This window comes from Meriones unguiculatus, chromosome 18 (assembly GCF_030254825.1).
Source record: "Meriones unguiculatus strain TT.TT164.6M chromosome 18, Bangor_MerUng_6.1, whole genome shotgun sequence".
NCBI lineage: Eukaryota > Metazoa > Chordata > Mammalia > Rodentia > Muridae > Meriones > Meriones unguiculatus.
This window is the reverse complement of record NC_083365.1, coordinates 35,331,311-35,358,053: the sequence shown is the minus strand read 5'-3', so window position 1 is coordinate 35,358,053 and position 26,743 is coordinate 35,331,311. Positions and strand designations below refer to the sequence as shown.

At 42.1% G+C, this 26,743-nt stretch overlaps 1 protein-coding gene across 1 annotated transcript in view; it reads left to right on the top strand.

Annotated features, from left to right (window-relative positions):
* Dcdc1 (doublecortin domain containing 1) overlaps positions 1–26,743 on the top strand; it is a 372,774-nt gene that overhangs the window by 154,922 nt on the left and 191,109 nt on the right. The window contains 4 exon segments of the mRNA XM_060371563.1: positions 9,640–9,761; positions 12,735–12,881; positions 15,683–15,806; positions 22,113–22,235. Coding sequence (XP_060227546.1) covers positions 9,640–9,761; positions 12,735–12,881; positions 15,683–15,806; positions 22,113–22,235 — 516 coding nt within the window.

Below are 26,743 nucleotides of genomic sequence, written 5' to 3'. Positions count from 1 at the left end.
TGTCACAGCACCTACAATTGGTACCCTTGTCTGTGTTGTTGGCATTCTGTGGCTACTCCAGCTTATAATCTTTTTATGCGGAGTATTCCTAATGTCTTCGCCTTCAATGGTTGCACATCCATGGACTACTGTGTGTCGGGCTCTTCAGGCAACAGGTGTGCCACGCACTCTCTTATTTTCCTAGCCCTCCCCCCCCATATCCCTACTGCTGCCAACATGCCTAGCCACCAGAGGAGCATCTGCTGTTGCCATGGCTCACTGGCTTCCGCCTTCCTGGTCCCGTGCTTTGCCTGCAGCTCCTCCCACTCTTCACCCCCACAGAGATGCTGTCAGCAATGTTATCCGGAGAGATCCGGGTGGAAAGGATTGATGGGAAAGGGTATTAGCAAATCAGTAGGGGATGGCGGGAGGGGGAGCAGGTAGTAAGGTGGGTGATTGTGTCAGAGGATTGATGAGCAAGAGCGGGCGATGTGTGAGTAGGTGGGAAAGGCATGGGGGAAGTGGAAGGTGGGCGCGCAATGTCTTTTCACTGGAATTAGTGCTTTCACACACAATTGGCCACTGACGCTCTCTGGGTTGCCTTCCGCTTAGTGCTATGGAGACAGATCCAGTTTCTGTGGCACCTAATGCTTGTAAAACTTGGGCATGGGAACCGGCTAGGCAATGAGGGAAGCTCTTTCTAGGATCAGGCCTGAATGTGGGCATTGATTTACAATAATAAAGTAAACCACAAGAATTTTGTAGTGACTTATACACAGTTTTTTTTTTTCCTCCTGGGCCCAATATAGTGATTATTTTCATGTAAGTAGGAAGATTTGACATCCTTGAAGACAAAGCTAATGTGCCACTCTTCTTGGCCATATACCAAATTTCCATCATTGTGCCCTGTAAACTGATTTATAGTTTTATAAATGGGCCGATTTGGTTGATGGAATAAAGAATGCTGACTTTTATTTACGGCATCCCCTGGCCCTTCCTGTGCCCTGGACAATCAGATGAGCTATATAAACAGCACAAGAGTCACCTTGAAACTGTTTAAGATCTACATCCCTTGTCTGAGGTCACTTAACCAATTTTAAAGCTCTCTGAGCGATTATTTGCATTAATAAGCTTATTTAGGTATTTAAATCTCCATGGATCAATTTAATGCCTAGAAGGAGATCGATGCAGTCTGCTATCTGTAGATAGATGGAACCATCACAGGTTTCTTTAAAAAGATGTTGGGGGCCTCAAATCTTCACTCTGCATTTATATTATGTCATTGTTTCCACTGAGTGTTTCTTGATTTCTCTCTTTCCTATCTGACCGTTTCACACAAAACATGAGTTTATAGGCTGCGAGAAGCTCCATTTCACCTGATATCTGAGGAAATCTTAGTTCAGAATTTCAAAATATTAAATAGTTGTAACAGTATTTGTCACTGTGGTTTTGAGAAGTGTCTTTAAAAGTTGGGCCAAACGTGACAGAGATAATCACTCCTCTTGCAGAGAGTATGCAGTAGCAGATTAGTTGGGCTCCTGATTTTACAGGTAAGGAAACAGACACTGTGAAGCTCCGGAGGATACGTGTGCCCTCCAAACTCCTGACTGATAGCAACTAGCAGCGGGCCCTGAGTTTCCTCACCCACATTCGCCCACACACTCTTCTTCCCAGGGCCCCTTTTGCTGACAGGCATCTGCAGCCAGATGAAAATCTCTGTGCTCCGGAAGATCCAATCTTCTCTTTCCCCCGCGCGCTGAACAGACAAACAGCTTTGGTAGCCGACTCCGGGGAAAGCAATCGGTGCTGGCATTAGCTCCCATGCAGCGCGTGTTGTAATGAGACAGGCTTTCCCTGTGCAGCGCTGACATCCTAGAAGGTGCCCAGAGAATTGCCAGGTGGGCAGTCAGCAGGGAGAGTCCACGGGCCAGAGCTGTATTATGGTCCCAGCAGTGACTCCTACTAAATGAACCACTGAACCTTACTGCTGCCGGTGCTCGCTCGCTCGGGGAGATTGTCCTTCTCCATAGCAGTTAATTTGTTTTTACCTCTCAATTAGCTTTTTCACAGAGTGTTTGATATGCTCAAGTTGCTAAGACTCCCTGCCCACATATGTTCCCCTCCCCGGCATTATCCATTGACATCTATGTTAGTCTGACTCATCAGCAGCATTTCCAAGCAGAATTCTTTTATCTAAATAGCACATGCATGAAGATTATCCGCTATCTGCAAATGAAGTGATACGTTCAAACCTGCTTAGCATTCTACGGTTTTGTGATCTGAAAATGGATTATTGAAGATAAAAATGTTTTTCTATAAATGGTGCTTGTGCAAGTTTGGTTAATGGAAGTAGCTATTCGCATTAGGGGAAAGATACTGTCACAGGCATAGTTTGTTCAAATAAAAAAATTAAAAAAAATAAAAAACAGAATAACGTTAAAAACTTTTACTCTATCTCCAATTGAAAATGTGATTTTCAGGACTAGGAATGTAGAAAATGTAGTAATGATTTAGTTTGTATTGAATCCTGCAATATTTATTATTCTCAGTGAGGTAAAATTTGGGAGGTAGAATTGTGTGACTATCAAAAGTTCCCTAGCCATCTGTTAAAAGGAATATATGGCACCTTTTATTGACCAAACCCTTGTATATTATTACACACAAACCAAATACCGGATACTCTAATGCAAGTTAAATACAAATTTAGGGATTAAATTAATGTGATCAGAGTGAAAATCCTGTTCTTTTTCCCCTCAAGAAAGTCTAATCACAAAGGCTCATTAAATTTCCTGGCTGGGGACACGGTAACCCAACAAATTGCCTAACTGTTGATTTAGAGTAGTCATACAGTAATTGTGGTGAGAATCATAATTGAATAAAAGGATGATTTTTTGTTGTTGTTGTAGGACTATTCACCATATTTTAGACATTTTGCTTTGTCCATAGTTAAGTACAGAAGTGGAGCAAGAGGAAAAGCCCTGATGGAATGTTACTGCAGAGACTTAGAGAAAGCAATTCAGCCCTTCTAGGGTTGTTGTGTTGCCGATGAAGGCCATTTTGCGGACTTCACCATTGTCTTAATTAGGGTTTTATTGCTGTGAAAAGACACCCTGACCAGGGCAACTCTTATAAAGGAAAACATTCAATCGGGGCTGGCTTGCAGTTTCAGAGTCACAGTCCGTTGTCATCATGACAAGAAGCATCGTGTCATGCAAGCGGATGTGGTGCTGGAAAAGGAGCTGGGAGTTCTACACATTGATCCTCGGACAGCAGCAGGAAACTACCGACTTGAGCAGCTGAGGTCTCAAAGTCCTCACTCACAGTGATGTACTTCCTTCAGCAAGGCCACATCTGCTTCAACAAGGCCGCACCTCCTGAGAGTGCCACTTCCTAATGGGCCAAGCATTCAAGCACATGAGTGTGTGAAGGCCATACCTATTCAAAACCTCACAACCATTTTCCACTTTCCTTTGCTCTCCTGTCATTCTTATCCCAATCTTGGCTTTCGGGTATCCTTTGCTTTTATTTCTACCATTTCTTCGAAATTTGCCTTTAGGGTATATGTTCTCTAAAGGTAAGGTAGTTTCACAAATTTTTTGGACAGTTTTTTCCCCCCTTGGAACCATTGATGAAAGGAGGGTGTATTGTTTGAGGCCATTGGATTTGATCTCCCACTGACTCCTGACTGCTTGTTCACCAGCCTTAACATGGTCTCAATGAGCTGAGATTGACAATCATAGCCTATAATGGGATCAGTAAGTAATAATTCTGAATCTTGTTTTCTCTTGTACATCTGAGGTACTTTAATTGGGACAAAGGAGTGAATCTTTAGCTGGAATTTTATGCCTTGACAAAATGGTGGTGGGGGAGAGGGCTACCTTGTGGTTCAAATCTTTTAGCTCACCCCTAAAATCTTATTTCATGGGAAGCCATCTACTTTCTGTACTTCTAAATGGTAGGCTTTGCTGAAACAGAGAATTGATTCTCTTCTTAAGTAGCCATTCTGGTTGTTGGAGGGGCTCAGGCGTGTGACGGTGCATCCTGTACTCTGAACTGCACTGTGAGAGCCAGATGCCACGCCAACTGGTCCGTCTCTGTAGGACTGCGGCGCCCATCCCCCACCCCGGCAGCTCCATTCTTCCTGAACCGTTGCCTCGAGCAGAAAGGAGTGCCTTTCCCTACAGAGGGGCCACCACCTTCAAGGCAGCCTACGTCCAGCTTTGTCTGGGAGATAGCTCCAAATGCACGGCTCTTGTGTCTTGACTCTGAATGTGGTTGGTTTTAGGTGTGGGCCACTCTAGCTCCAGGGCTCCTGAGAGAGGTCTGTGACAACATAAACCGTTCTCCTTCCCCACTCACTTTGCATCCCTAGGTTCCCACTGTTGCTCCTGATGTGCCCCAGTGAGCTTACTTCAAGGAACTTACCTCACTTCAGTGCCTGATGTCAGAGGACCCCAGTGCAAACAACGCTAAGTTTATTGCAACATTTTAAATTATATCCACCTGAAATACAGCGGGTGTATTTTTTTTTTTTTTTTGAGGCTGTATTATCTATCTGCACAGACCTCTCGGCATAAGTCCTATTGCTGTGCTGCTCGTGACTTTTGGCAGCACGCTGCAGGGTCATTTTTCTATTATTGCCTCTTGACAGCATCGCACCCTGAGGCATTTTGAAGCTCAGGCACTTGGCCTTCTGCTCACACCATGGAGGGCTTCCTGGGTGGTCTGCCCACTGGGTAGAGTAGGAAACCTGCTGTTCCCCAACAGCTAGCTCTTAACCAGACGTATAGTATTAAGAGCCAGATAATGGCACCGAACAAGGGCTTCCACGGCCCATAAAGAGATATAGTAAGTGATGCCAAGAAATCTTACAAAGAACGGTACTGCCTCAAAAATCCCCATCCACGTCAGCTAACTCTATATAATTTAAATCTGACTCACTGTCTCTATGATGCGTTTGCAACCAATGAAATTATTTTGGTATTTATTGGCATAGGCATGCCTTTACAAAAACTGCATGTGAAGTTATATCATGTTGCTCGCTTTACATCTATAGATGCAGAAGTCGTATTTCAGCAATATTAGCTTAGCCATCAAGTTTATTCCTCAGCCCCACTATCAAGCATCAGTCAGCAAGTAACACTACTCTGGAACAAACGATAAAAACTGAGCAGCTCTTAATCATTCCCATGGAAAATATTCTGGTTTTAGTCACTGTTGTGTACCTTTTTGATCATCCTAGCCTCTATAGTCTATTCCCAGACAAGTACTCATAATGATCTTTTAAAAACTGTCGGCTAGGTGGGGAGATGCTAGCTGTTAAAGGTGTTAGTGGCATAAGCTTGATGGGTAACCTGAGCTCTGTCCCCGAAATCCAGCCTTAAAAAAAGCTGGGCTGTATACATCTGCTCTCCCAGCCCTCATGGCAAGATGGTTCAGGAGAACATTTCAAAAGCTTGCCATCCAGCCAGCCTGGAGGACTCAGTGAAGCATGAAAAAGAACAAGAGGGAGAACGTTGTCTGATGATCTCCACATGCCCACCATGGCCCCTGAGCCACATCCTGTATGGACTCCATTGGTACATTCCAGTGACGCCACATTTTTTTTCTTGGCCTTTTATCTGTCTGTTTTTCATGTTTGCTTCTCTCACTCTGCTGCAGTCATGGTAGCTTCCTTACTGCCCCTGGAGCATACCAGACGTTTCTGCGGACTTTTCTTTGCTCTGTGTTTTCCTCTGTTACAGTGCCTCTTTTCCAAGCCTACCTGATTGTCTCTCCTTCTCACTTCCTAACCATTATTCCAATAGGGTCTGTGTAATCATCTACTTACTATTACGCCCACCTCACTCCCTGGCACCTGCCCTACAGCATAGTTTCTTCTTCAAGTAGCACTTACCACCCCCACCCTAACTCAGAACAGCACGTAAATGAAGCTGATGCTTAACCAAGTTCTTCAGACACAGCATGCACGAGGAGGCCTATTTTGATTATACAGGTGGTCACATGAGCGTGTACACCTATACAATTTGTAAACACAATGTATTTTAGCTACAATTGATTAAGACTGTTACCTCTTTAAATCCAGCTTTTTTTCCCTCTCTTCTTGTTCATGCTGTCCCTTGTGCCAAGTTGTATCAGAGTTGCTATGGCATTTCTGAGGTATGGCTCAGGGAAAACTGCTTGGGATATGTTAGCCATATTTCTGTCACTATATCCAAATGCCAGAGATATAACCAACCTAAATTTAAAAAAAAAAATGGCTATCCTGTCTCACCATTTTGGGAGATTAACTCATTTTGTTGATTAACTCCAAGGTTTTGACCCTGTGGCAAGGAATAACACAACATGTCTGCAAAATGTGGTAGAGCAAGAATGCTCTGGAGTCCCACTGTCCATTCAAGGACTTATTAGTCAGTCCTGCTCTTAAAGGTTTCATGGCCTGCCAGTAGCACTATCCTGGGATGGAGCTTTTAACACAAAAGCCTTTGCCTGGACATAAGATCCAAACTGTATGTAGCTCAGAGACACATTTATTTTGGACATTGTGGAAGGCACCCAGACAACACACAGTTGAAGAAAATTCGCATTTTGTAGATTATAGTTTTTTTTTTTTAAAAAAAAAAACTGATGAAAGTTTTTATAAAATTCACATGTAATTCTCATGGACTTTATGAATTGACTAAACAGTTATGACATCAAGAGAAGCCTATCTAATCCATAACAATTGTAATCAGTCAGGTGACAGAGAGGAAGAGACCATCTTAGCTCCCTCCCTGATTTTGGTGAGGGCGGTTGTGCCTGGGCCAAGTGCTGTGTGTTCTTTTTAATAAAATCTGTTATAGAACAAGTGTGCAAACATGTGATCACAGAATGGACCTTGGATGGCTACTTTCGGGGAATATTTGTAACTTTAATGCTTACAGTGGTTTTTCTGTGGGAGCTTTGAAATGTATGTAAATTGTGATGTCTTGTTCTTCTAAATGAGTATTTCACACTGCGTTTCATTTTAAATTCTGCATTCTTGTTTAAGAAGGCCCAGATAATCCTATACATGTCAGGTCTCACTACTTTAAGTGTACCTTCATATGCTACGTAAAATTCTTACTTAATCTGGGTGTTGCTTGCTGTCTGTCCCTCATTTTATCCAGTAGACAACAAGCATCACATTAACAGAGACCCTATACTCTGTTAGTATATGTTAACTGCCTGACCAGTACTTGACATATTGCAGGATCTCAATAAGTATTTTTTTGAATGAATGCATACATCCACAACATTACAGCTAACCATTAGTGTCACCAAACTTAACTCTGCTCAAGAAAAGTTCATACCAACACAAAAGAGAATGAATATATTATGCCACAGAGAACATGAAATCACCATGATTCGTGTGACCAGGGGAGTAGAGATACTCTCCTATCTGTAGCCATTTGTTCTGTTATCAGGAGCTATGTTTGTCAAGGGGATCCAGATTATTATTTTCTAGGTTCTACTACCTAGAGTGCCAAGGCTAGCCCTGACTGTTTGGGGCGTTGTCTTGCTTTGTGGGTGAGAGATCACTTTTAGAGCTCTAGGAAGTGAGGCCATGCTGAGTGCCTCTAGGAACAGCACGTAAATGAAGCTGATGCTTAACCAAGTTAAGCAGCTACTGAGTCAGTAGCTGCTTTTCTTAAGCCAACTATGAAGTGATAGGAAAGGAGGCTTTCATTTGCCTACATCTCTGAACGCTGCACATTAGAAGCAAAACACTTGTCACACAAATGAAGGATTAACGAGCATCTTGAGACGGGCAGCGTGAGTAGCCTCGTTCTGTGCGCTTAAAAACCAAAGGCATGCCCTTGGGGAAGTTGTGTCAAAGACTTGTGCTTGGAGGAATGATTGCTTAACTGAGGAAGCACCTATTTTTCTTAGGCCCTGGAAAATTTCAGGGAACAAGAGCCAGTGTTCCTGTTTCAGTGCACTGACTTCTTTTTCCCTTACTGGTTTTCTGTCTGTTTGGCTCTTGTTCCCAGACAGAGCACCGGAAGTCTCATTATCAGCAGTGAACAAAGCATCAGGCTGACGACGGGCTAGGTGTGGAGGTCACACTCTGCTCAAGTGCTCGGATGGGCAGTTAGCGCTCACACCACTGTTTCCTAGTGTGTTCTTTGTAGCACTCCGAGTCCAGCGTCCAGCAAGCCAAGAAAAAGGTGCATCACCAAGTTCCTCAGCCTCAGATCTGACAACCCAAACTGGAGTAGCCACCTTCCGCACCAACTCCTGTGTGGTTGAAGAGTTTCATTTCCGTTTAGAGTCCTGAGAAGATTATTGGAACAGCAAGATTCTCCTCCCACTTCACCCTCCATATCTGCAAGCTTAGAGAAATTGCTTGTATTGTTACCCATAAAAGTAGCTTCTTTTCTTTTCCTTTCCTTTCTTTTGTTTTCCTGACTTTCCTTTCCTCCCCCTCCCTTTCTTTCTTTCTTTCTTTCTTTCTTTCTTTCTTTCTTTCTTTCTTTCTTTCTTTCTTTCTTTCTTTCTTTCTTTCTTTCTTTTTTCTAACAATCCTCACTAGGAAAAGACGCTTCAGGGCGTAAAAGTCCAGTGCTGCCAGGCAGAGGCCCTGTGTGCCCTGCAGTCACTGCTGCTCTGTAGGAGCTCTGAGTGGGCTCATTCCTAGGGTCCTTACATGATTACTTTTTAAATTCCCTTTCCCCTACAGGCTGCAGAGGCACTATTGAAACACATTATTTCCCAAACTGGATTAAAAAATGACCCAATAAAGTTTCAACTGTCTCGGAAGAACAAGACAGTTCTCTTTGTTTTTCAGAAAGTTGTTCTCCCATGTTATCTTCTCTGGAAATGGCATGAGAAATATATAAAACAGACCCACACTCAAATGCGATGGGCATATCAGAAACTGAAGAAAAGAACTTTTGAGGAAGAGAGAAAAAAAACCCACTTTTTAAAAAGCAAGGATTTAAATTATTCATCAGGCCTCCCTCTGGCCTGAGTCCTTTCTTGCCTGGTGAATGGAGCGCCCCTGTGAGGATCCTCAGTGCGGGCTGGGGGCGTGTTCACTTTAGTGGGGCCTTCCTGTCAGGACTGGTTTATTCGGATCCTTTTGACCAGAACATTTGCCGCTCTCAAGGTTTTTTTTTTTCTCAGCGACTGTTGCATAATGCAATATTTTATCTCTGTTTTCGACAACTTGTTGAATTTGTGCAGTTAAAATGGCTGACCTTCACCCATCCTGTTATGTAATAAACCTGTCAGGTTGAATTTTGTTGAATGACTCAAAAGATGAACAGAACACTGATATCTTTTAAATACAAATTGAACACTCCATGTAATTTGTGGCTTTATGTTTTTCCAAGGAGAATGAAATGAGCTAGTTAATTGGCTGCTAGCTGACCTTTTGCTGATGTTTGCTCCGTTTAAGCATCTGCTGTGGTCAGTCATCTTCCTCCAGGGTCCAAGCTTTCTTCTATTTTAAGATGGTAGGGAATGTGTGTCAGGTGGGATGCTGAGGCCAACGGGAAAAACAGAGGCCTTCCTTTTTTAGTACTCTTGATTTTATAGCCAATTATTATTATTCAGGCAGTTGGTCCTTTGCTTTGTAAACATCCCTTTTCATATGTCTGCACACACTTCTACTTTTCTATGTGCTCATTTTTTCAGGTATTTGAAAATGGTAAACACACTGGAGAGATCACCGTGTACAGCAGTGGAAAAGATGTAGAGTCTAACAGCCCAACTCCAGGTGACAATACAATGCAAAGAGTAAATAATTCTTTGTGTGAGTATGAGCATTCCCAGTCTAACTCAGAATTAATGTAAACAGTTTATAAAATATCAGTCATTTGTTCTGCAAGGTGGCGGACAGTTGAGTGTTGACTCCCGGACCCTAACCTAGCCACCTCTCAACCATCGGCATGTTTGTATTTGATACACTGGTTTTGACACATCAAGATTGTTCTCCATTTATTCACTTATTTATTTACACTTAAAAAAAAAAAAGAAATGCCATAATATTTGGTGGAGGATATACTGTGGGCATAGCATTTCTAAGCCAGGCACCCTGATTTATTAACACACACAGCCTCCGTCTTCCATCGTGCTCACTGAGCAAACGCTGCTGGTTTATCATGGGTGCTCTTACCTTTGCCTATTTTCCAGACAATTGGGATGTTTTTCAGGCAGAACCGACATGTTCAGGGTCTTTATTTTGGGCTTTTGTCTTGCATAAAAGGACATGGAACACCCCGTTGTTTACAAATTGGGGTTATGCGCCTGAGTGCACACCAGTATCTTGTTCTCTGTTGCCTCCACTTTGTTCAGAAGCTTACTCTTTTTCCCCCTTGGCCCAGCCTCCTCAGACTTACCTTTCCCTGGATGCATTCATTACCTGTTTTGTAGAACCAATCACCAAAAGGCCGCATCCTACTTGGGGTGGTGCTCATTGGATCACTTGCTGAACCAAGAGGAGACAGGAAAATATTACTTTAATCTGTTGGGGAAAGATCCAGAGCCTTAGCTAGTTTCTTTGTATTACCATGCCCGTGATTATAGCAATCACTATGCTGCCAAAGTCCTTCTAGAATCTTCTGTCTTCCAGCCTTTGGCTGTTACTCCGTGGAAACTTTGTGCGTTGCATAATAACTCACTGAAATGGTGTTTTGTTTCAGTTTGCAGGTAAATGGGGTTGCGGGTTGCAGAACTTTAACTAGGGGCATCCCAGAACTCTGTTGGAGAGCCCCTTCTGATAAGCAGCCTGTTTTGGTGGACACTTGTCTCAATTTTTACCCGAAGAGGTTTCATACCCTTCTCAGATCTCGGAGCCAAGTCTTATCCTGTAAAGGCCCAGTGATGATAGCTTTAAAGATAAGTGGATAAAGATGACCACAATTTTTGGTTTCCACAGCCCAGCCCTAACCAGTGATGTCCAGATGAAGGGTGCAGAGGCCCTTCCCCCCCCCGTAGGCTGTTGAATGCTCATCCCGAACACCACCTTAAAGTACAGTCTGTCCCTGAGTTGGAGAAATGGAGATCGAGGCCAAACTCCTGTGAGAGTGAATTTGGTTAAGTGGTCTTTAAGTGCTGGAGAGCTCAGAGCCCACATCCTCCTCATGCCCTGGCCCTTGTACAGACCTCCGCCCCAGGATCAGGCCTTAAATCTTGTATGTCTTTCTCCTTTGTAAAAAAGTGATTCCTCTCGAGCAAAAGCCTGCTGCATGAAGAGGATGACCGGCATTACATGTTTTCTGAAGTCAAAGCATAGCAACGGAACTAGGCTCAAGGGTTGAGAGCACAGGAGACTAAACGCAGAGCTCCAGGAATACCATCTTAAACATGTTCTCACTTTGCAGGAGCAAAACAAAACAATGCAGATTTTCACTAATGCTTTCACCTCCTAATCAACTAAAGACTAAAGAGAACAGATGTTGTCATTCTAACGTAGAGAATTTGGCTCTGTCGGGTAAGAAATCTTAAGTTCAAGAAAAAAATTTTTTTAAAATTATTTCTAGCCCTTTGATGCTCTAACTAAAAGTTTGGTGATTGACACCAGTTACCATCATTTGCTTTCAATTAGGACAATGCTAAGTTCCAAGGCATTGATTCTGTGAGTGTAGTTGTTGACCAAAAAAATTAGTATTGCACTTAGTCAAGAATTTATGGCCAGTGAAAGGAGACACCCAAAATGTTTATGGGGACTGAAAGGTCCTCCCCCACCCCCCAGCCTGAGCATGTAGCACTCTTCAATGTTCCTTCAGTAAAAATTAACAAAAGAAGAGGGAGAGAGAGAGACTTAAAAGACTACATCCCTTCAGGGAGCGCAGAGTGGTAAGAAATCCAGAAGCTCAAGAACTGACAAGGAAGAGAAGAAAGGGAGGCCGGTGACAGAGGAGCGGGGGAGGGGCAGAGTGATGGATAGTGTGAGGGGCTGAGCAGGGGCAGCAAAGCTGAAACAAAGGTGACAGATGATAATGAAAGATGTCTTTTTAAAATACCTCGTGCGCCACAGTTCCGTTGGACTTACTTTACATTCGAAATGTGTTTTAAATAGGAATCCTTCATAACTCAGTCCCTGACCGCAAGCAGAACGGCACTGACAGGGCTATTAAAAGGTGGGGTCGTCACTTCACACTCTCACTCCAGTTTATGACTTACAACTCGCAGACATCAGTCCCTGCGATCATTCCCAAGGTTTGCCAGGGCTTGCAATTTAAACACCCACAGAGGAGCTCTAAAAGAGGCAGCAGAAGCCCGAGAGGCATGTCGATTTTTGCTGTCCTGTTCGTGGGGCTCACGCTAACACCCAGTTGCCTGGAGCTGGTCGGGGGGACAGGGAAATATAGCCTGTTGGAACAGCAAAACTTGAATCTGGTCTGGGAGAGCCTAACAAACCATGCAGTGCAGACAAGACAAGCACAGCCCTCATCAAAGCGGATGGATTGTTACCGGGTGTGGAAGCCAAATGCTCTTTCTGCAAGACTGTCACATCTGCTTTCAGGCTCGGTGCCAAAGGGTCAGGGCTCAATCACAAGCCTGTGGCACCCCCTGCTGGTTAAAAGCCCGTGCTCATTTTGTTACTTTACACCGAGCTAAACATTGCCGTCATTTCACACTTCTTTTAACATTCTATATGAATTTAATTATCATTTGTTTGGACTCCGTTTGTTACAGAGCAGAGACAGTTTGTTACAGATGTTCACGTAGTTTATGTCTTCCTCCTCATCCCCTTCACCTGCCCTCCACTTCTCAGCATCCGTCAGCGGCTGCAAAGGCTCCTCTCCCAGTTCACAAGGCCTCCTCCATTCTTCTTCAGCCGGGATTTCCGATGAACACGGTCAAGAGATTAAGAGTCCACTGCAGCTGAAGAATGGGCAAAGCATTTGGCTTTCTTGTGGGAAAGCATACAGGTAGGAGCAAGGTGCTTATCCCGTGTGTCTCCAATCTTACGTGGTGAGCTAATTTAGCAGGATTGAGACGCCAAGTTAGACCCTTCAGGAATTAAGAAAAAAAAAATTAATTCCAATAAAATTTAACGATCATTTTTTTTGTAAGGCATCATTGTTTATGGAAGGAATATGACCAACTCCTCTCTTTCTCTCTCTGACTTTCTGTCTTAAAGCCTTGTCATAGTTCTTGAGGTCTGCCTGTCAGCACAGCAAGAGGGATTTGTTCATGTCTGAGTAGTCACCTTAATGATAGCAGATGGAAACGCCACGGGGGGCCCAAGTCCATCACACTGTCATTGTCACACACTGCCCTGACCTGCTTCCTCTCCTCTATTTTTTTTTGTCCCTTTTTAAAGGAGAAATGGATGGTAATTGAAAAGGATCTTAAGCAAGATTTATGAAGCTGTAGACAACATGATTCCCACTATATCTCTATGTTTTCACAAATAAAGTCTTAACTTCCTGAGCGCCGGTGACAGGATGGCCAGGGATAAATCTGTAATGCCCAAGAGCCCTCTCCTATGGAAGCTATGTCCCTCGCAGGGCCATAGCTTATTATTATTATCATCTCACAATAATTACTGGCTATTCGCTGAGCATTGTGTAAATTTTCGTGGGTTGGTAAATTCCTGCATAAAATTATCCGTGTTTCTGGGGTAATAAAAGGGTATCATCATATCTAGGCACCGATGAGCTGCCTTGCTTTGAACATTTCAGAGATGTGTGTGTATTTTGACAGGACATATCCAGATGAACTTTGAAGCTGCTCATCAGGAAACTTAAACACACTTTTTTTTTTTGGCCTATTTTTAATTATCTTAGCTTATTGTTTAGGGGTAGAATGAAATTGTATTGAGAGTAGGGTATGATTGATCTTATGTTAACGATAATGAAAACTCTATAGACTGATCTAAATATCAGCAAATGAGAGACTGATTGAATTTTGTATTTGTTCAAATTTTCAAACCTCAGACAATAGTCTCCTTAGAAATCCATGAAGGTGTCAGGAAATGCCACAAATATTGTTTTGTTCATCCCAATAGAAAAAAAATCAGACACATGTTGATTTCATATGCAGTATAATTTGTAGAATTAGAATGTGCATACAAATGCTAACAGTTATACCGTAGGCAAATTCCATGTTAATACAAATTATAGTGGGAGTAGAATTGCTTTCACAGTGATGAAAACAGTGATGGATTTTACAGGAAGAATTTTTGCAAGCCCTTCCTTCTGATGGCAAAGATGGCTCTAATCAACTGTGCATCGTTATTTCCTCTTAATGTCGCTGTCAAGGTGAAAGCAATGACTAATCCATGCTTCACCATATTTTCTATAATTTAGTATTTTTTAAAGATTAAAAATGGATCCTTGGATAATCACATTTGTGAAAAGAATAGTGAAATGCCAGGAGTCTGGAATATTCTAGAGTCAAATGATAGTTGTAGCTGGGAAACTGTAAAAGTTCTTATATTTGTTTGTGACTCATTGTTATTTATTTAGAGATGTAATTTTTTTTCTAGCTTTGAAAATAAAGCGCTAATGTGATACAGAGCATGAGATAATGATGCTAGTATCTTGCCATCAATGGAATATTAAAAATATGTATTTCTAAAACTGTATGATACATACTTTAAAATACACTGTGAAAATGCGTATTTGCCAAATGAATAGTATTTGTTTTCAGGGAGTATTTTGGTGGGCAGAACTTATTTTGACACCCGGGAGTTAAAAATGAATATTTCCCCCCAATTTTGCATATTTTGAAAAATTCCAAATCTGTGACAAGTTGTAAGAATATTATAGCAAATATTTTTACAGTCTTCACTTTGAATCACCCCGTTAATGAGCTTTCCTATTTGTTTTACTCTCCTGAAAGTAATTGCAGACGATTATTAAAATTTTACTCCTTAAGTGCTGCTGGCAGATGGAAGAACAGGACCTTTTGTGTAACCACACCATATGCCTAACAGGGCCATGATAACACGTTACCACCCGACACTGCTCTGCAGTCAGCTGCCCACAGGTGCTGCTGAGCTAGCCCACTGTAACCCAGCGGCCAGGTATTTACTAAGCTGGGTTTGGACCCTTTCAGCATCTCCTCTTAATCGAAAACTTTCCCTCCACCTTTATTCGGCTTCTCTCGTGCTTATCTGTTTTTCAAGAATCTAAGAGCTCTTCTGGCAGTATGTTTCACACCCTGGACTTGGGAGACAACGTGGATGCCATTCTAGAGTTAAACCTTAAATATTTGTTATCAGTCTAGAGCTTATAGAAGACCATGCTTTTTGTTTACAATGTTCTCAGTTTGATTTTAACTCTCAAATTCACCCGAAAGAGTGTACCTTGTAATAGTTAAGGAAATCAAATCACTCTAATACTTAATAACATTTAGTGAGCTTATGAAATAGAGTTGTTTGTGCTCAATATTATGCATTTATTTCATTACTAGTTTCAGCTCCACTGTGGGTACACTGAATTAGTTACACAGGGAAAATAAATAAGGAGAACACTTTTTTCCTCAACTGCAGTCTTTCTCTGGTGCAATTGTTTTTTTTAATTGCACGTGCTACAACCATCCTTGGCACATTATGAACCAGCTAAATAAACCAAAACATGCATTCAGTTGTCACTAGAGGAGTTTGAGAATAGCAGGTTCTGTTATATATCAGCATCAAATGCCTCACTGTTTATTTGTGTTCCAGTTTCAATGTATATTATGCAGGTAGCTTAAATGTATTATTTTCTTTTTCTTTTTTCAGATCTCCACTAAAGCCTGTGTTGGCTCTGACCTTTGACCGAGCGACTGCTTTTGTCAGCGATGGTATCACTCCCGTTTATAAGACCCTTGTGGATGCTGATACTGTTCCATTATTTGGATGTGAGGTGTAAATTAATGTATGTTTAATTAAAGTAACGCATCATCTAATTCAGGATTTCCCACACTGAGAGATCTGAAACACTGAAATGTTTTCTTTGAATTGCCTTAAGCAATACTTGTTGTATGGACTTAACTTCTCAGTCTAATGGGCTCAGGCCTAAATGACTTAGCAATGTCTCTTTGTCTTAAAAGGAATAGATGGGGACAATGAGCAGTTTCTGTTCAAAGAAGTCACAATTTTGTTTGAAGTATGAAAGCTGTTCTTTGTGGTTATTTCCAAACAGTGAAAAATAGTTCTTTTCCCTCTGAACCTTCATACTTAAACCTTAAGTTTGATGATGATGAAATGAAAACAAATGTAATGTAGCAGGGGATCCATGAGAGAGTGGAAGGAAGGGTCAGGAATTGTTGGGAGGACCTAGGAGGTTAGCACCACCTTGCTTGTGGCTGCCCATGAACAAATGGGTATCAGGTTTTCTCTTTAAATCAGTAAGTAATAAAAATTGTCACCTATTCATCATTGACTTATAAATTAAAGGCATAATATTTTTATTTAATTTTCAAATGATGGTTTAACCCTGGACATCTCTATTATCACTCCACTCTAAAGAGACTAACCAAACCAAACCAAACCAAACAACAACAACAACAATGACAAAACCCAATTTGTCCAAGCTCACAGTGCTAGCACTTGGCGAGCCAGGGTTCTAACTGGCATCATTGGTCTTAAGGAATATAATGCCTTCCCATCATGCACTACGTGATGATAATGGGGGCATATTCTATGACCAGCTTGAGTGTGACAGATGGGACTAAGGAACTTAATTTCATAATTTATTTAAATACTCTTATACTTAAATAGAAATGTGTAACCCGTGAGTAGCGTGTTGGTCATCACAGCATAGGTCATCACCTATGCTAGGTAAGGTATGATCCCATCTAGCTTTAGTTCGGCATAATTTAGTAAACTATGCATCTTTAGCATACAGCTAAAAGGACAGAGTAAAGGGCATAACCAGAAATCCAGAAGCATTTTGATGAGGTTCATTCATTCCAAGCAGGGACAGCCCATTGCTAAGTTGAAAGGACGTAGATACTGGTCTTTGCAGCCCTATCTCTGTCGACTGTCTCTGCTCTTCATGCAAGGATTGCATATGGCTTCTCCTGCTCTCTTTTGCTTGGTGGAAAGTAAAATAATTCACCAGAATTCGTTTTTAATAGGCATTTTCCCACTTAATGGAAGGTTTATTTTGTGTGCAGCCATCTTTCCCTATGCTATTAAATTTGCTCAGAGCTGGCTGGTGATATGGTTTAGGAGGTAAAAGCACATGTGGCCCAAGCTTGGTCCATGAGTTCAACCCTCAGAACCCACATGAAGGTGGGAGGAATGAACTGATTGCAAATTTGTCCCCTGACCTCTACATGGACAGTGTGGTATGCACATCTCCACCACTCACACACATCATGAGGGTATGTGTGTACACACACAAGAATAGAAATATGTTAAACAATTCTTTAGAAGAAAATTTTCCTAGAGTCTTCCTTTAGAATTCTTCCTAGAACTTTAGACTCTCGGTTCGTGTGGTCCACTACTTTATTGCTGAGCTACAAACCCTACCCCTCACATAGTCATTTTTAATCTTGCTTCATTGGGAGCAAAACAGCATTTTGCTGAGTTGATTGGGCCTTTAAGTATAATAACGTAAAACTGCCTTTCTTTACCACAAACTGAATGTGTTAATCGGCATGGCATATTCTATTTCTTTCTGTATTCCAAAACAGGTCTTTTTTAATCCTTAATAGTCATATTCTGTTTACATTTTTTCGAGATTTTATTTATTTTTGTGTATGAGTGTTTTTTCCTGCATGTCTCTCTGTTCACCATAACTGACAGTATCCAGAAGAGGGTGAAAGACATCATGAAAACTGGAGCCACAGTCAGATGTTACCTGGCTTGTGGGTGTTGGGAATTGAACCCAGATCCTCTGGAAAAGTTGCTAGTGCCCTTAACCACAGAGAAATCTCTTTAACTACTCATGTCCTTGTTTTTCACAATTTTCCAGGTTAGGGGTAGGATTGCTACTGTCAATCCCAGGGTGGTTTCCTTTGTAATTTTTTTTTTTCACATGTACACAGTGGAGTATACATATACCGTCTACTCCCCCTTAAGACTCCCCCAGCACTTCTTTCAGCTTCAGGACCTTTTTTTCCGCTTCTGTTTTTCTTTTTTCTTTTTGGATAGCCCATTTAATGTTAGACCTGCCTGTACGCGCACGGGTGTGAGGCCACCCCCTGGAGTGTGGGAAACCTACGGATGGCCACACCCTCAATAGTGAATGATTCTTCATCTTCTCTCAACTGTCCATTGCCAACGGCTCCTCTGTAAGGGGTAGGACCAGGAGACCATCTACGCCATCTGTGCTGGGATTTTGGCTGGCATGGTCTTGTGTAGCTCTTGTGCAGGTAAAACCACAGCTACTGTGAGATCATGATTGCCTTAGCTATTATGCCCAAGACAGCATTTAATAACATTTCTCCCTTCCCCTGGTTCTTATGTTCTTTCCGTCTCCTCTTCCACGATGTTCCCTAAGCATCGGTAGTGGGAGAATTAATATCGGTGTCCTATTTTGGGCTGAGCACTGAGTCATTTATTTTTAGTACTTTGGCCATTTATGAATGTCTCCAGCCAATGGTAGCTACTGCAAAAAAAGGTTTTCTGACCAGGGTTGAGAACTGCCCAGGTTTCAGGTCATGCACATAAACGTTTAAAAAGAACTTTGGTAGCATGGCTGCTTAGCATAATAATAATAATAGCTGATCTTTCCTAGGGCCAGGACTTCCCTATCTGTGGGCTTTTGACTACGATTGCAAGGCTAGGTAGCACATTACTTCCTGAAGAGAAGGCCTCAAGTCTAATCATAAAGCAGTCAGTTCCCTCCCCCCCCATAGCATATGTGTCACTATTGCATCAGTAGGAATTTCTTGCTTGCCAGGTTGGTACCACAGCATACAGGGTGCAGCGCTGGGTCAAACTATTGATGGCTTTTCTCCCTCATCAGACTACATAGCATCTTCTAACCCTATGTAGTTCATGGGAAGAAATCCCTTCCCTGGCACTTGGTTTTTATTTAGGAATCCATGTCTTCCGGGGGCCGACACTGACCATCCACACATGGTAATCTGTTCCGAATTTAATTGTAGTTAAAATTGTGCACACCGCTGGCGGTACGGTACTCAGAGCACACTCCCCGACCCACGACCCCGAAACGTCGGGTATCACAATCTACCCAGAGGGGTGATTTGGGGGTGGGGGTAGGGGTGCTGCAGGCCAGGGAGCTTTTCCAAACCCAAGTCCTGGATACCTGACTGCAGGACCTCCTGAGAGGGAGAAGGGTTAGGTGGGTGGGGACCACGCAGATAGGGCCCTGTGGGCGTCGCTGTGGACTTGACCCTCTGACTCAGGCTGGGCCAAGGTGAACTGGGGACGACTCCGACTTGGAAGCCTTAGGTGTTTCCTGTAAACTTGCTCCAGGAGGGGCGTGGCCAGCAGAGGGGGACCTGAAGGTGCAGTTTCCACAAGGCCACGCCTCACCCTGCCTGGGTCTGACCTCCTCCGGGGAAGGCCTGAACTGGCACTTTTTTTTTTTTTTTTTTTTTTTTTTTGCAGCCCAACAGCTGTACAAGGGCTTGTCAGATCTCCACCTTGGCTGCGAGTCAATGATGAAGCCCAAACCTTGGCTCTGTTGGCTCCCGCTACCCCTTCCCAGAGGGGCATGACCTCTGACTCTGCTGGTGGTCTCCCAATATGACATCTGTCCCTCCTCAGCTGGGGCCAAATGCTGGGTTCCTAAAATGTCACAGCATGAATCTGGCATGCAGCGAGGGGCTTAATGCTTGCTGCGGGAAAGTCTACAGTAAACTTATTTATTTTGAAATAAGTTTACTAGCTAGGGAGTTTCCATAAGGTCTTCTCATACAACCCTTGCTTTGAATAAGTCACCCACTACTCTTCCCCTCCTGTAATAATAACCTTACGCCTTATCCCGGTGTGATCTTTTTGCTCAGCATTCTTCTCTCTTCCTTCTTTCCATGTGTTCTGCTTTCCTTACACTGTATCTTTTTTTTTTTAAGTTGGATTGTGAGGAAGTAGACTCTTACACTGCTTTTCGTATCCCCTTCCTCTGAGTTACCCCTTTGTTTTACAAACCGATTTCTCCCCATACCCTTTTTTAAATTAAATATTTATTTTTTATATTAATTACAGTTTATTCACTTTCTATCACAGCTGTAGCCCCCTCCCTCATTCCTTCCCAATCCCATCCCCCTACCCTCTTCTCCACCCATGTCCCTCTCCAAATCCACTGATAGGGGAGGTCCTCCTCTCCTTCCATCTGATCCTAGTCTATCAGGTCTCATCAAGATCGGCTGCGTTGTCTTCCTCTGTGGATTGGCAAGGCTTCTTTCCCCTGAGGGGGTTGGTGCTCAAAGAGCCAGCCACTGATTTCATGTCAGAGATAGTTCCTGTTCCCCTTACTAGGGCACCCACTTGGACACTGAGCTGCCATGGGCTACATCTGAGCAGGGATTCTAGGTTATAGCCAAGAATGGTCCTTGGTTAAGGTATCAGTCTCAGAAAAGACCCCTGTGCCTAGATATTTTGAATCTGTTGTTCTCCTTGTGGAGTTCCTGTCCCCTGCAGGTCTTACTATCTCCCCCTTCTGTCATAAGATTCCCTGCTCTCTGCCCAAAGTTTGGTTATGAGTCTCAGTATCTGCTTTGATACACTGCTAGGTAGAGTCTTTCAGAGGCCCTCTGTGGTAGGCTCCTGTCCTGTTTCCTGTTTTCTCTTTCTTCCAAGGTCCATCCTGTTTGTCTTTCTCAGTGAGGATTGATCATCTTACCCAGGGTCCTCTTTCTTGCTTAGCTTCTTTAGGTATACAGATTTTAGTATGATTATGTTATTATATATGTCTAATATACACTTATAAGTGACTCTATACTGTCTGTGTCTTTCTGTTTCTGGGATAACTCACTCAGGATGATCTTTTCTAGATCCCACCATTTGCCTTCACATTTCATGATTTCCTTGTTTTTACTCTTTTAGACTTCCCTGCTTAAGTAGTTCCTCCCCCAGTATTACACTTCACTGCTTGCATTTTACCCAAAATCTATTACTTTTCTCTTGGTTATTGTGTCTCCCACTAAAAGAGATGCCCCTTTCTACTCAGCTGGCTTCCATGTGTGCTCCAAGTTAAACACACAAGACAAAAGATTGGAATCCAGGACTCGCATGTAAGAGTACATACTGTGTTCATGTTTCTGGGCTTGAGTGACTTCACCCAGTATAACTTATTTTGGTTCTACCCATTTACCTATAGATTTCATTTTCTTTACAACCAAGTCATATTTCATTGTGTGTATGCGCCACGATTTTCCTTATCCATTCACCAGGCGATGGACACTTGGGTCAATTTCGTTTCCTAGCTAGTGAGAATAGAATAGCACTGAACATGAATGTGGCAAGTGTCTCTGTAGAAAGATCTGAAGTCCCAAGACTGGTTTCTACTCTATCGAGTGATGGTTCGTAACCTGTGTGCATCATGACCCCTTTGAGGGTCACATATTTTGCATATCAGATATTTACTGGAATTATTCACAACGGCAGCAAAATTACTACCAAATTATTACTAGCAAAGTTATGAAGTAACAACAAAATAATTTTATGGCTAGTGGTCACCACAATGTGAGGAATTGTATTAAAGGGTCACAGCACTAGGAAGGTTGAAAACCACTGCTATATAATATGATCTAGCACACCAGTGATGAGCCAGGTCATTGCTTTAGGGTAAGGATTTGGTCACTTTTACAATATTTGTCTATACTAAGAGTGAAGCCCAACCTCTTTAGATTGCGTTTTCTTTTGGATTCCTATTTGTTTGCTATGCTTCTACAAGATCTCTTGAAAATTCTAAACTAACATGTTTGATCAACTAGCATAAGCAACTATCAAAAGGTACTTTGTTATCCATAGCTTAGTGTATTTGAACTTTAAACTTGGCCAAGGTGATGGTCTCTGCTACAAGCAAATCTCTATGATTATTTTTGCTATTAATAATTAATTAAGGATGGGCTCCTCAAATGCCACAATTACAAGATGAAGTTTCAAAGTTTTCTCACTTACAAATGCTAACCTGCTTTACAAATCTTTTGTGTCACCCCCTTTTACAACCAGAGGATATCATTCATAAATTATGAAACTAATAAACAGTATTATAGTTGACTGCTTTTTATTCTAACAAAATGGATTGTAGTATCTTACTGTTCTTCGTTGGGAAGTTTGAGAGGGATTTCCAGTGAACTCCGACTGCACCAGTCAACAGATCCCAGGTTACTTTGAGAAAGTGGCCTTGGAGAGCCATTCCCTACAGAACAAGGTGAGACCACCGTATGTGCTGTAACAGGACATACAGGACAGCCCCGTATGTGCTGTTACACACCGTATGTGCTGTAACAGGGTGAATTTGACATATTAGGCACTCGGCTATCGAACTACAGTTATATAGTGGATTTTTTTTAAAAAAAGATCTGTCTTACAACAGAAATAGTTTTTACTTTGGGGGGACAGCGACTTCTGTTAGGCCAATGGCTCCTGTCTCCTTCTTGTTAATTATTTCAGACCTTACCCGGTGTACAGTGTTCATGCTCGGAAACATTCTGCTCGGATGGTGTCCTGTAAATCTCGCTGTCTGTCATAATCTTTCATCCAGGAATAATTAATGAGTTAGGATTCTTTTATAAAGCTTTTAAGATGTCAGTTAACTTGGACCACCCACTTGTGGACAGGCCTGAGCACTTGAATTTGGTCCCACAGACCCACACGGTGGAAGGAGAGACGTTCTTGCAAGTTGTCCTCTTACCTCCACACATATCTTGAATTAATTAATTAATTAATTAAGATGCATGCTACCTCCTTGTACATGAGGATCTGCTTTACTTGCTCTACTGATCTATGTATCTAGTGTGTCTAATGGGGATGGATTCTTTAGAAGTTCCGATTCATAGCAATGAGATCCACATCTGTTTATCAATTTGTACTTAGAAATGTATCCTCTATAACTTTTATCAATTGGCCTATTGAAGACATTTAAAGTATATCTGAAGAGGAAAAATGCTCTAGTGTTTCTTAGTTGACAACCTTTTTTTGTTGTTGTTGTTATTCAAGATTACTATTCACATCAGCCATAAACTTTAGTTTGTGAGCCAAAGGAAAAGCTATCTTGAGCAACATCTGTGCCTGAAAGAAGCAGGACTTCTGTCCCCTCAAATGTAGCCGCTTATTTCTAGGTCACAGTGCAAAGGACACATTACCCAAGCCTGCTCAATTTACTTTTTTTCATGCCACTCACTGACACTCCATTGTGCTAAAAATATGTGCTGAATAGCTTGTGCGTTGTTTTTTTTTCTCTAGAATCATGTGACTCAAAATAGTGTATCTATAAAGATGGAAAAATGTTTCTAATTATGTTTGCTTTTGATCAAATTTAGAGAACATTATAGTGGCCGGTGACCATTGTTTTAGAGTCATCTGACATCGCGGTGTGTCTGGCATAGGTCTGTTCCTCATTTGGGGTCTGCCTGGCATTATTTCCCCGTTTAAAATAAACTCGTGTGTCTGTTACCCCAGCTCTCAGTTGGCATCTCCAATCTCTCATCATCTTGGTTCTTTCTGCTGTGCCGACACCTGGAATTAGTGAGCTCTGTGTTTACAAGGCATTCATGTTTGGAGGCCTGGGGTCAACTATGAGGGTCTCCCTGTATTACTTTCCACCTTCTTTCTTTCTTTTTTTTTTTTTTTTCAATGCAGTTTATTCAGGAACCTTGAACAATCCTCGGACCCTGGGGAAAGCCAGCCCACAGCTTAAATAGCCTCTGGGTAGCCAACCCAGGCGTGCCACGGGGGCAATGCAGATAGGTCCACATATATGGAAGCAAGCCAGATCCTCGGCCTTAGCCAAATGTGGAGTTGTTCGTGACAGAGAGCACTCACCATCGGGAAGGTGGAAGGCGGAAACCAGCTCCATCTTTAAGGCATAGCATTCCGCAGCTCTCTACAGTTCCCCCTTTTTGTTTTAGACGCATCAGGCAAGAGTAGAGGTCTGATCTCTGATATTAGAAATAAATTGGGACTTTGTACCGATGTTCATTTAGGTGTCATCCACCCAAAGAGCATCAGACCCGTCCGATACCTTTTTCTCAGAGGCGGGACCTGGGGCATCAACCCGCATGCAATCAGACATGCTCTTCTCTGGGTCGAAAGCAGCTGACCCTGAGTGCAGTGCTTAGCCTCGCATCCTGAGCGTATCATTTTAGCTTTTTATGGTATCCAACCATGCTTGGGGAGAATGTCCTGCTTCAATGGCTGTAAAGGCCTGAATGATCATGGCTGCATCACACTGTTGTGAGACTCTAATCTTGCATATATACCACAGGCAAACCAAGGAGACCAACACCAGAAGGCTTGCTAACGCTCCCATGCCCGCCCATTCCTTCAGATGATTCATGGCTGCAGCAATCCATGTTGATAATCCTGTGGCTAGTCCTGTGTCCACTCTGGTAGAATTTACTGTGACAATGGCCACTCTCAGCTGCTCCATCGTAGTATCGAATTCTCCAGTCCAATTACCTAAAATATAGCTCGACAATTGTTTAGACAGATTTGCAGCACAGGAAAAATTCTCATGTTGTATGCTAGTGACACAAAGTCCAGCATACTTTCATTGACAGCCAGGTTGAGCGATTTGCCATAGGGTATCAATTTGCTCCTGCAAGAGGTCAATCCTCTGATTGAACACCATCAAGCTTCCTTTTAGTTGAGCATTAATTCCTTTATGTACAACTAAGGCATGAGCTACATTGGCTAAATGATTATTCAGGGTCTGAGCAGTCTGCCCAGTATGACTCACGGCTAATGCCCTGGTGGTAGCTCCAACAGCCGCCAATGAGATGGTAGTAACAATTCCACCTTATTTCTTAAGAAAAGGTCTCTCACTGCACCCACAGCTTGACAAGTTGGCTAAGCAGGTGGTCCAGCAAGCAACTGGGATCTACATCTCTCTCTATATAGCCCAGTTCAGGTTTCTTTGGGAGCAAGTAGGGTTCAGTGGTAGGTTCTACTGGAAATGCTGGGGCCAGAAGGGTTTTCATTCAACAGCACAAATTTTGTTAGCTGTTCTTTCTGAGAAGATATTGGGAGTGTTTGATCTGAGGTAAGATCCAATTCAGTGTTAGGAAGATGACTTAGGAGGCCCTGATCTTATCCTCCCAAAGATCCCTTAAGGTCAAGTACTGATCTTGCTTGTATTTGTGTCAAAATCTGTATGCACAGGGTCAGCTAAACTGAAGCAAGTTGATGAATTAATTAACTCACTCAACAGAAACCAGCTCAAACGTAAATGGAAGAACAGATATCAAACAGATACCAGGGGAAAAGAGTCAGAAGGAGGTTTTTCTCTTATCCACTCTGTCCAAATGCTACTTTGTGAGATGTCATACTCTCTGATGTGAATAAGGGATGGAAAATAGTCTACAAGTATTATTTATTAATTGGATCTCATAACCCAGTGACAATGAAAAAATACTCATCTTAAATAAATGTTTTTGCACTATTTTATTTTTGAAAGAATACAGTGATTTTTAATAAAACTCAACCAAAACAGTAGCATGAAAAAGTAAAAAGTAAGACCTTCATAAACTGGCCAGGCAGGAGACTCTTGGCGACCCCTTTTTGCTGTGAAACCTTTAAAATCCTTTCAGTAAAGTGACTCCAATTACTTACAGAGAGGTGACCAGCACATTGAGAGTAGTAATTTAATAACCTGAAAAGGAGTTCTTTAAAGGCAGGTGCAGGCAGAGGTGACAGGCATCTACGGGACATTTTATTGTGGAATCTTGGTGCTCACTGAGGGAAAGAAGACAGTAAGAGGATTACACCAGGGGTTGAGGGAAGGAAGAAAAGCCAATATTCCCAATGCATAGGTTTTTAAGTTGGCTGGAGGTAGAGATCTCATTGCCCAGCCTCTGACTGTTCTTTTAAATCTCTTATTGACAAGTAAAACCTTTCCTACAGAGAAGTATCTGGAACATACAATCCCCATTTGCAATGTGCCCAACCACTGTAACCCCGACAATTATAGCCTGTTGCTCTTTTATCCATTTCAAAACCAGATTTGGAAGCCACTAAGAATTGACAATTTGGCACATACATCTTTCAAAATCTCTCCTATTGTTGCTCGCATTGGCAACATTTGCAGATTGATTCCGTTTTAGCGCAATCAAATTATATGTTTCAGTGCAATGGATGGGATTTAAACTTCATGTTAGTTAATATAAAAAAACAAATTTGTGAAAAGAAAACTTAGAGGAATGGCTGGTTATGGGAGAACAGAGCAGAAAAACATGGACCCCAGTGTTTGAGATATCTTAAATTTTACCAAAATGGAAAGAAACTAACTTTGTTTCTGGTATGTCAGGAGCTGACTTTGAAGATATTGGAGAATCTTCATAACAACATTCTTTACAAAAATATCAAGAAAATGACCAGCTTTTAATTTTAGAGTCACGGTCTATTTGTTATAATTTAATTGGGAAATTCAGATCTTATTGGTACCTGCAGAATGCATCCATAACTGCTAAACATGTGCTTATTCTTCAGTTATTCTTTGGACACAAGGAGGCTGAAAAAAGATAAACAGTTGCTTACAACTTGGGACTTTAAATCGATTTCCCAGTTTCTTCCTTATTATGAGACTGGTAATGGCAGCCCGTTAAGGTCTGCATATCTAGATCTTAAGTTGCCTTCCTGGCTTGGTTGTGTAGTCATGTCTTTGCTGGCATTTTCTGCTCTCAGACTTTTTCATTTCTTGGTGAGAAAAACTGACAGGGA